The sequence below is a fragment of the Diadema antillarum genome, unplaced genomic scaffold (genome assembly GCF_040938485.1).
Source record: "Diadema antillarum isolate AM-2024a unplaced genomic scaffold, OU_Dant_1.0 scf00000029, whole genome shotgun sequence".
Lineage (NCBI taxonomy): Eukaryota > Metazoa > Echinodermata > Echinoidea > Diadematoida > Diadematidae > Diadema > Diadema antillarum.
In genome coordinates this window covers 3342675-3354426 of record NW_027270918.1, presented here as the reverse complement: position 1 = coordinate 3354426, position 11752 = coordinate 3342675, and the positions used below count along the sequence as shown (strand labels likewise).

The 11752-nt window shown below is 37.3% G+C and overlaps 1 protein-coding gene across 1 annotated transcript; it reads left to right on the top strand.

Annotated features, from left to right (window-relative positions):
- Positions 1 to 7894: 7894 nt before the first annotated feature.
- Positions 7895 to 11429, top strand: LOC139738172 (5-hydroxymethyl-dUMP N-hydrolase-like). Its single transcript, XM_071648835.1, has 4 exons — positions 7895 to 8053; positions 8455 to 8511; positions 9409 to 9519; positions 11184 to 11429. The coding sequence occupies exons 1-4, from the start codon at positions 7903 to 7905 to the stop codon at positions 11288 to 11290; spliced, it is 426 nt and encodes a 141-aa protein (XP_071504936.1). The 5' UTR covers positions 7895 to 7902; the 3' UTR covers positions 11291 to 11429.
- The last annotated feature ends 323 nt before the right edge of the window (positions 11430 to 11752 follow it).

The window sequence follows — 11752 nt, the reverse complement described above, 5'->3', positions numbered from 1 at the left end:
CAAGTTTCACACGCAGGTTGTGCTTTCTCAGTATCTCATGAAATGCTGGCCTCCTTCAGTTCACAAAAAATTGTACACCAAAAGGGGTAATTTTTGAAAATTGTGGAAGCTGTTTGAGCATCCTTTTGGAATTTCATCATGGTCGCACAAGAAAAAGAAAAGAGAAAGGTGCTTGTGTAATACAAGCACCTGTTTTTGCACCCTAAAAGTCATTCATGCTATGTACATGTATATTTGAAATATTTCAGTCAATCTTAGCCGGGACAATTAAGTGGCAGCCAGAGATTGATTGTTTGTATTGACAAAATATGTGATTGGTTCAAATTCATCTGTCAAATATTTATAGAAATGAGAAGTCATGGTGCACTTCAATCTACAGAGTATACTCTGATTTTCTTAGTTAATTTTGTAGTGTTCTCCAATTTAATTTATTGATGGGACTTTTACTGACAATGGCTCAGGAATCAAAATTTATTCTGCAGTTTGTTATACGAGAAACTCAAATGTGTGGCCACTTGTTATGTAGCATTATAAACACAATGCATTGTAATGATCATTGTAAGAGAGGCACAATGTGCATTTTTGCCTTACAACATGTATCATGAGCAAGACCTTGAAGCCTTGTTCAAACTTTTATCATTGACATAATTATGTTCTTGTATAAAACAGTCCATATTAGTTCACTCTGTAACCTCAAATAGTGTGTACATCTGTGTCTTTTTTCAATTTCTCAAAGTTCTTTTTTTTTCATTCCTAGAAACTTATCTTGTGGTGTGTTTTCTTCAGAGTCTTTACTTCACTACATATATAGAGACAATGCATGTTGACATGGTGTTACATATTCTGCATCATGTCCATAACTCAATAGCCATTGCTTGAAATGAAGTCAAATCTGGTTAATGAGTGCAAACTAAGTTGTGTTAGAGATGTTTGATATTGGGTCACATCTAGAATGGGCTGGGGTCGGTGTAAATTTCCCATTGTTGGCATTACACATACTCAGGGAAACTCACCAAGTGTGCATAAGCCTAAACAGTTTGTGTCAAAGTTCAACAGTTAGCGGTCAAGAACAAATTCTGAGGGCGTACTTTCTGTAGGTATTTGCAGATTTTTATTTCTTTTAATTAAAGTCAAACACTCCACTTGAACAGGCCAGCTATGATGGGCTAAGGGTTGGTTTGTGAGTAATACTCAAAACATCCAAGGATCAAATTTATGCATGTGGCAGAGAATACGTATGTAATCAATATCCACCAGTAGACAAGTTTAACATGCAAAAAAGTGGTCAATGAAATGAAAGCAGTTGACATTCCGATTGACACTGAGGCTCGTTTCTCGATGATGTGGTCTTAAATTTCTTTGTTGATTATACCCCCGCCAAACGAAGTTTGAAGGGGGTATATAGGAATCAGCGGACGGTCGGTCGGGCGGTCGGTCGGGCGGTCGGTCCGTTGCAAATCTTGCGTCGCGAACTACTTCCTCAGTTTTCAACCGATTCCCATAAAACTTGGCACAGATGTGTGCCTTGGGTTGTAGATGTGCAAGACGTATTTTTTGACAGTACCCAAAAGTACGTTGCCATGGTAACGGCATATTATGGGCAAAAATGGGTACAAATCTTGCGTCGCGAACTACTTCCTCAGTTTTCAACCGATTCCCATAAAACATGGCACAGATGTGTGCCTTGGGTTGTAGATGTGCAAGACGTATTTTTTGACAGTACCCAAAAGTACGTTGCCATGGTAACGGCATATTATGGGCAAAAATGGGTACAAATCTTGCGTCGCGAACTCCTCCCACAGTTTTTGATCAATTTTTATGAAATTAGGTACAGATGTTCATCTGAATATGTTAATGTGCAAGACACATATTTCCGCAGTGGCAAAAAGTGCGTTGCCATGGTAACGGCATGTTATTGGTAAAATATAGGGCAAAATGCTTCATGGCAAACCTGCTTCATCAGTGTTCTTCCAATTCTCATGGAATTCATATTGAATGTTTGTCTTAGGATATAGGTCAGCATGACACATTTCTTGACAGTGACAAAAAGTATGTTGCCATGGTAACAGCTCACATATTATGAGCCAAAATGATGGAAAATTTTGTGTTGCAAACTACTTCCTCAGTTTTTGCCCAATTTCCATGAAACTTGGTACAGACGTGTGCCTTTGGTTGTAGATGTGCAAGACGCATTTTTCGACAGTACCTGAAAGTACGTTGCCATGGTAACGGCATATTAATGGCAGAAGATCAAGGAAAGATCTTGCGGATTTAACTACTTCCTCAGTTTTTTGACCAAAGCTTATCAAATGCTGTTTTGACAAAAGCTTATGAAATGTTGTTTGACGGGGGTATAACCAGTCGCTGTAGCGACATTTCTAGTTGTCATTGTTAGAAGCATTATTCTGTCCTGTTGTGGTTTTGCAGACAATTGCAAAATTGACGACAGAAATTCATACTGACATACACATATCTCTTATTTGAGATCGATTTCATCAGGGACAAGGTGACGAAAAAAATTGAAATGCAATCTCATCTTTAGAATCGTCATCCATGCCGTGTGATGTCTACATAATATTATGTGCCATATTTTGTTTTTTGTTTGTTTTTTTGCATAAAAACTGATTTGCAAAGATGTTCCTGATGTACACTGAAAATGTCAAACAGTTTGTTGGATAGAGGAAGTCACCTCCATGTTCAAGTTGACCAAATAACATCAGTGGAACCTGAGTAAGACTGAATAAAGCGAAATAGCTGTTTGAAGGGTTAATTTTACAGGCCCGAATTCCTTTTATATTCTTTTGTTTTTATTTGCTGTATAACATTACCCAATGTAATGAGGAAATTTCAGGTCCAAGCAGCTTGTTGCAATGAGGTTCCTCTTAAGAATAGTGACTTGAAGAATTATTTGCTGATATCAAGATATGTGTGTATGTGTAAGCCATGTTATTTTCTTTGTATATCTGAGACTAGTGTTTCTTCAAAAACCATCTTGATTTTAATGAATCTGTTTTAAAAATGAAATTCAATGTTTTAGAAACTGTTTTCCTCTAATGTCTTCAGGAATTGTTTTCGTTTTAGTTTAGCTTGAGAAAAAAATATCAAAAACTTCCAAAGAAGTCATGTAAAGGTGAAATGGGAACTTTGTAATGCTGCTGAAACAGTGAAAGAAACATAGCTGCAGCAAATTAAAGTAGATTTATGTACATCATGTGGTGACTTCATTAAAAATTGTACATAGTCCTTTACTTGAATGAAAATACACTACTTTTTCCTCTTCAACATTGGCGTCTGACTTGAAGATTTCCTTTTGATGTTGTGGTGGTGAATGTTTAGGTCTATCGCTTGCACTGCACACTTCTAGGTGATCATGGTATTGAGTCTTGTTCATAAATGGTCGCTAAAGTTGGTGTAAACAGAAAATTCAATTAAATGTATACCCATATACATGTACATATTTATAATCAATAGCAGGTAGACAGAAAAAATGCTTTGGAAACTTATACTAGACACCAACTCATAATTTTCAATGCAAACATCTTACCTTATTGTCAAGAGATTTACAGGCTGAGAGAGAATAATAATAATCATCGTAATATATCACCAGTGGTTGGTATACACCATGATAAGTTTCCAGAATAGGTTTTCTGTTCCACTGGTGATATTTTTGACCAGCACGTAGACAACAGATTCCTTGAACACACACACACACACACCTATATATGTATGAGTTATATCACAGCTCAACACTGACTTTTTTCACTGGAGATGTTGTGGCCCAAAATAAATGGAAATATAAAATATCATTTTCGATTTTTGGAAATTTGGTGGCCCAACAACAAGTTTAGTGGTCCTGTGCCACCACTAATGTTCACCCCTGTACACACATACACACACACACACACACGCACATATATGTATGTATGTATGTATATATGTATATATACATTTATACGCACAATGTATATTTACATATGGGTAATTGTGATGGTGCAATGTAGTTTGATGTCATACTTGCCTTAAAGTCCAGTCTCGGTTTTTGGATGGGGTAGAGCTTCAACTTTCAACTTTATTTCCATTTCCATTGATTAAACAAAGAAAATGATATACAATACATTAACAGAACATATTTGTGACAATTTCAAAGAAAACGTATACATGTATGTGATCACGAGTAACAACAGGAATTCCTTTTCTAAGGTATATACAAATACATAATACAAAGACTAGAATGGAAATGGAGGGTTCCACTAAAAAGCAAAGCTTGTAGGGTAAAGTCCCTGTAGGGTAAAGAGCTGACAAGTCCAGGTCACACACACACACACACACACACACACACACACACACACACATATATATATATATATATATATATATATATATATATATATATATATATATATATATATATATAATACATAATACAACATGTTGCATGCCTTTAACATCCACAGTCACAGTCCAACTAATAAAGATCTTTTCCATAAGCAAGATGTCTGTGGGGATAAATGATAGTGTTCTCCAATCTCACATTCACAACAGTCATGCATAAATACGGAGATACACACAAAATGCCCTTTTGTTTGATGTAACAGATCTTTGTGAAAGTCCACGACACTACATAATACATGTAGGTTGCAATATGATGCTAAGATAAATTTTGTGGATCTCAAGCTTTAGTTCAACCAAGAGAACATCATTTAGCGGTGCATTAATTATCATTGTATTATTGAAAAACGGCAAAAGTGTAATTAAAAGAATACACTGTAGAACATTGAGGTTAAGCAGGGAGCTTTAGACATGGAGAAGAAAATAATTTCACTCCTTCAGTGTCATATTCATCACAATCTAGAAGTGGTACAGAACTGCTACGTCACTGATATATTATAAGGACAATAAAGTGCTCTCACAGCAGAAAAGACCACCTCTGCAGCCCTGCTGCAGCAGCCCTGCTGCAGTTATGGTTTCGATGATTTTTTTCAATGTGCTGGCAACAATGAATGTGTGTGCTTTACATCGAAAAACAAACCAAATGCAGCGTTAAAAATACACTTAAAGGAAAACAAAGCTCAAATATCAATGTGGATTTAGTGAAAGCAGCAACTTAGTAGTATATAGAACACATCAGGAACGTTTGAGGAAAATCTGACAATCAGTGCAAAAGTCATGCATTTTTAAGGTTTTGGTGTTATAATGACTGTATAAGGGGAATATTAGAGTTTATGACGTCATTATTGTGTTGACAACAATGCAAAGAATATCAAGAAGACTTCTTCAAAAATTATTTTTTCATGAAAATTACGCATTCTATCAATTTGTTACTGACATATGTTAAGGGTAATATCATTCCCCCTGCTTTCTGAAAGAGGTTAATCAGCCAAGTGCTCTTTCATTAAGCTAGAAAAGTGGAAGTATGTTGAACTTTCTTTATATTTTCTTTATTATTGTTATCCACACATGACATCCTGAACGCTAGTTGTCCCCTTATCCAGTCATTACAGCACAAAAACTTTAAAAAATCGTAACTTTTGCATCAATTTGCGATTTTACTTTCACTGGTGTGTTCTAATAATGTTGCTGCTTTCCTTCAATTCCCATTGCTCTTTGGGTTTTGGTTTTCCTTTAACTACTAAAGCAGAAAATCACGCTGGAACACACTTGAGTGGAATACTTTATCTGATACTATAGATTGATTTCAACCCCGGTGCAAAAAAAAGTATTTAGGCCTATGTGCTCATCATGGGAAAAAATATTTTTAATGGCGCATTACGGTCGAGGAGAACAGAAATATGACCCAAATCTTTCGTATAAGCTGTTCCAAACAAGGCCAGGATTCCATTCAAAATTCCAAATTTAAAGAATTTCGGGGCGGAACGGCTCTCTGTTGAGACATAGGAGGCGACGCTTTATTATCTGCTTGGAGAGATCAATGATTTACATTGCAGGCAGTTGAGACGTAGGGTATATCATGGACCTCGGCAAATGCTAGTAGATTAATATGATACAATTTACAAAACTATAATGACTATCTGCTGAGGGCTAGGTCACTTGGAGACACCATCGATATAATATTGCATCAATGGCAGACCTACTGATTCTGGTAGTAGATACTCTTTGGTAGAGAAAATAAGTAGCAGTGCTCTACCCACCAAAGCTTTGGGGGTGGAGACACCAAAGAGTGCCGATAAACCTCTTCGAGGGGAGACACGTACCTCCCTCCGCGCGCGTTTTAGTGCGCTTTTTTAAAGTGGCGCGCGGAATTGAATCGACCCGCCGAGCCGTGCATGCCGGAGTATCGATATCAGAGCATTGCACCACCACCACTGGCCACCACCACCTGCCTACCTTACCACCGTACCTGTCAGTGACCTCCTGTCCCTGTGTACCTGCACCACCGCACATACGTGTACCCACTCGTACCATCCGGAGAGTTTGAAAGTGTATCTGTTCGAGTGAGTTACCATTTTGTATTTATATTGCCTGTGTCTGTTGTAGTCTGACGATGACCTTCCAGCTAGTTGGTGACAGCCCGATGGAGCTAGGCCTAGTTTCCTAGTCATACCGCCCGACCGGTAATGACGATAATGTCCTCAGTCCCATGCTGGCTGTATGTCGTTATGCCCATTCGGCATTGATGATATAATGCCCCTCCGCCCCGCCCCGGCCTCCGGCCTTGTGAACCCCTACCTAGTCATTGTAATTTGATTAGATGAACATTAGTTAGACTTTTAGAGCCATGCAAAACGACTCTTGCCTTAAAAATCAGGTTTCTGTGGCTCTGCTTAGATCTACAAAGATACTTTGAATTTAGTGACAGTTGAAATCGTGTCAATTGAATATGTGGCAAGTGGGTTTGTTGTTGCTTTCTAGACTATTCTAATTTGAGATTTTTCACTAGTACTAGACTAGGGCATGCTACTCTTCAAAGGGGAAGATACCCAATACACATGGATTGAGTATGTGCATGCAGCAAAAACATGTCTATCAAAGTTTGAAGAAAAAAAAACTTAGGACAACCCATTTTGCATTTAAAAGTAATGAATGTAAGTGTTAAGTTTTGATACTGCCATCATCATCACCAAGAGCCATAACAAGACTATATGGAATCGCCTGCCGGGACCCGTAGTAAGCACCGCCAACCCAACATTATTCCAAGGAGCTGCTTTGCCCATCCTCAGGGCAATGCAGCCTCCTGCTGGATCTGCCACTGTGTAAGAGGATCGACGCTGTTTTTACTCGCACTGAGCACCTATACTCACATTTTATTGTATGATAGTGAGACATCTATACATACACTGAATGACACCCCCTCATGACACACAGTTCGAGTTCATCCCAGTATAGCTTCATGTACAAGCTGCTTCAAGGGATTTACACATCAAGGTATCAGGGTATTGGATTAGCCATTAGGAGACTACATTTGTCATTGTTTGTATAGCTAAGTAGTTTATGATGTCACTTACGAAAAACAGTAGGTAGGCCCTACTACTGGTATTTATGTGACTATAATTGAAGAACATAGAGAGAAAATTAAACTCATTTTCACTTTTCTCACCTAATAAAGAGCACTTGACCTGCCTGTTCCAGATTTCACAGAGAATATTACCCTAGCCCAATATTGTTGTTTTTTTCCTTGTTAATTTTATTGTCTCAGAGATGGTCTGAATATTACAAAGGAAATAGAAAATGGGACTGAAATGTCCAAGTAACAGCAGAAAAGCTTGCTGTCATGCAGACAATTCTTAAAAGTGTTGTAATATATTTGTTGGTCATTTTCCATGAGTATATTAAAATTGATGTTTTGTAATGTCCCCCTCCCCCCCCCCCCCCTCTCTCTGTACACAAAATTTGTTGGTAGCCACCTCAAGAAGCCTCAGCATACTGTGCAGCATACACTGCAAAATGTCTTCCCGCCCTCTAAAAATCTATTTCTGTGGAAGCATCCGGGGCGGCAGGCAGGATGCAGAGCTCTACGCCAAAATCATCAAGCAACTGGAGCATTACGGCAAGGTTCTGACCGAGCATGTTGGCCACAAGGATGCTGCTGTCACATGTAAGTGGAATAGATGATAACCTGCAGACGTAGCAGAGCATAGACCCTCTGAGGGAGGCCACTCAGGCCAGTGCTGTTGGAAAAATTTGAGTCTCATGATTTGATATACCTGACCAATGAATTCATGTGTTTTGTGTTACTGGTTTCTACCCAAAGTAGCATCTTCAAAATAGATGACAGTAACAGTGTATACATCTTGTGACTGTGGTAAGCATATTGATTTTTGTAGGAACACCAGAGCTCCTCAAAATGGATGGATGCATATTACAAAATAAACACTGAGTTTATGAATAAGAAATGAATGAAGAGACCATTTACATGTTGTACCCCTGGTGTTTCACATCGTACCTGCATCATTATATTACAGTAGTATGTTTTGATACCATTTGCTTTACTTGCAGCCAAAACGGATGTGGAGATCTACGAGCAAGACATGGAGTGGCTTGAGGACTCTGATGGTGAGACAAATCTTACATCACCTACTCTCTAAAAAAAAATTGAGTGAAAATATTCACTCTTGAAAGAGTGAATACAAAAAAGAGTGAATTCAGAGTGAAATTGGAGTGAATTTAGAGTGAAAATTTTCATTTTCACTCATTTTGGAGTGACCTCAGGGATCACTCGAAGATTTTGGAGTGATCCCTGACGTCACTCTAAAACAAGTGAAAATGAACATTTTCACTCTAAATTCACTCTAAATTCACTCTTTTTTGTATTCACTCCTTCAAGAGTGAATATTTTCACTCAATTTTTTTAGAGAGTATGGCTTTGATTAACTCTCATTTGACCTTACTACGCATACATGTAGTACAGGCTCATAACGGGGGTGGGGGTGGGAAGTGTTCAGGGGTTCCGCAAAATGTCTGCATATTAAGACACACTCTGTATTGGGCACACTAATTAGAAATACTAGTATGTTAGCCAATTATAATGCAGAGACTATCCTTTACTAAAGACAAACATGCCAAACTCTAATAAACAAATTGTTCTTGTCATTGCCATAGTGCCAGAGTACATGCTAATGAAACTGCAAACTAAGAAAAAATGGAAAAAAGCAGCAAAAGACAGAATAGATCAATCCCATTGAATTGATGCTACACTTTTATATTTCAAGCTGGACCTAACTCCTTGCTTATAATAACTTATATGATTTTTTCCATCCCCCTCCCCCCCCCCCCCAAAAAAAAAAAAATCATAGAGATTGAAAGAAAACAAAAGACAATAAAGATGAATATGGTAAAATTTACTTCTGTTATATCTTGGTCATTCAGTATAAGTGTAATTCATAAATGTAATCACATGTTAGTTTCCAGTTCATGAGTATCTCGGTGCATCACCATTTATTTCACCACCAGCTGTTGTGGCAGAGGTGACACAGACGTCAATGGGAGTCGGCTTTGAATTAGGGCGAGCAGTGGCATGGAACAAGAGGGTCCTGTGCCTCTTCAGACCTGGAGATGACAGGCGTGAGTGAAATGAGTTACTGTAAAACCAGGGATATTCGCATGCATTTTAATTTTGCAAATTTGTGAGAGCCAAGATTCGCAAAATTAAAATGCACATGAAAGTTCTTGTCTACTCTATACATATTTAATGTTAGAAGCAACTTGTGAAAAATTTCATGCCGCGAAAATATCATGTTTTAGTACTCTCTAGAGCTGGGATCACAGCTGGATTCAGTTATATCCACCCAATAGCAATGTTTATCCTGATTTATTGCTTTATAAGAATAGATCAATTTAAACATGAATCAATACAAGTCGGTCATTAAGGTGCTTTTTTCATTTCTTTTTCTCTTTTTTTAATGTATTTTTATTCTACTGATACCCAGACAAGAAACATGAAAGACAAGTTTTGTGTGTCGGTCTGACAGAATTTTTAGGGGCATTTGAGATTTTAATTCAATTCAATTCAATTCAATTCAATAGAACATTTATTTCCAGATCAATTCGTGTAAAAACAGTAACAATTCAGTAATGATAAACTGGAGGTGACAACTCCGTAAGCACAGCTTGAAGTGAGTGCACCTTTAACATTTGAAAACGTAGTTGAATCTGATTGAAACATAGCTATTAAAAAAGACATTAATATACATTTACAAGATGAAGTACAGATACACAAGAGACTAAAGCTAAGGATGCAGGAGGAAAACAGATAGGAAGAAGGAAAAAGAGAATGAAAAGAAAAGAAAAAAAAATAACATTAAGGAGAGGTAAAGAGAACCCAAAAATATATAATACTAAAACAAACCAAGTCAACATTGTGCATACATGTACATGCATATATGCATTTTAGTGAATTAAGAGAAATTTAGCAGCCATCACTCTAAACTACCTTATATGGATGAATACAACTTTTTCTTGAGTCTTATCTTAAAACAATTTTGAGATGGTGCATTTCTTATGTCTTTAGATAAATTGTTCCATTTCTTAGGGCCCATAAAACGAATATTATGTTGGTAAGACAAGGTTCTGGGTCTGGGCAAATGCATTAATGACGTGTATTGTAATTATGCACATTCTGATTGATATCAAACAATTGAACAAAATGGTCAGGCATAAGTTTGTTGACACACTGATACACAAAAATACGTTGCTGATAGGTGGTGATATTTTTCAAAGTAAGCAATTTTAGTTTTGAGTATAACGGGCCTACTTTAGATTTCGGGTTCGCTCCATGTATGACTCTTACTATTTTATTTTGCTTTGAAGTCAATTTCTTTAGACTGGACTGAAAAGTACTTCATATTTTCATGCATTTCATGAATGGGACTGATGGTATATGCAGTGCAGAAATATTATAGTCAATAAGCATATTTATTGTAAATCTGCAGTTGTAATTTTTTGGCCTCAAAGTGAATTCAAAAGATATCTCTTCAAGTAAAGTATATTTCGTCATCAATCTCGTTAATACAGGTCTACTTCTAAAGCATTGAAAATCTATGGAATATCCCCTATGATTTATGGTGTAAACTATTAACTTGCAGAATGGTTTTGAAATTTTGCTGGCAGTTTCTTGCACATTTATTAATATTTTCCCTTTCAGCATTAACTATTTTGAAACCCCAGTATCTGGAACATTCCTTGTGTTTTATTCAACCCATCTGTCACTGTCTGTGTTTTGCTCGCAGGATTATCGGCCATGGTGCGAGGGGCTCACGACGGTAAAAACTTCCTTGTCAAGGATTACAAGGAGGAAGATGTCCCTGCCCTCCTCAAAGAATTCTTTGGCTACTAGTCGACAGGAGTCAAAAACCATTTTCAAGATTGCCAAAGTCTTCCACATCCTTCTTCATCTTGTGAGGGGAAAATCTTCTCCCAAAAATGCAGTTATCAGTCAGCACGTCAATGCCTGAATGTGATGAGATTGTGGGTAAAACAGCTGGGAAGGATTTTTCCAACTCAAATTTGATTAGCAGTTTCAGCTGATAAACAATATTTCAAAATAGCATCCTGCACACTTCTATGAAAGAAAGCTGCTACACAAAAGTTAGTTTGTGTAGCAATGGTGTAAAAGTGCATAGCAAACTACGATGCGATACCAGGAAAATTATTCCCTGAACAGACAACTAGAATCAGAAGGCTTGTGGATGTGATTTCTCTATCATTGAACATTCCTTTAATTTGTTTGTTTTACTTGTACTATAGTCTATTGATTTTGATTACTCTTGCTGCAAAGGTATGCCACATATCAATCAAC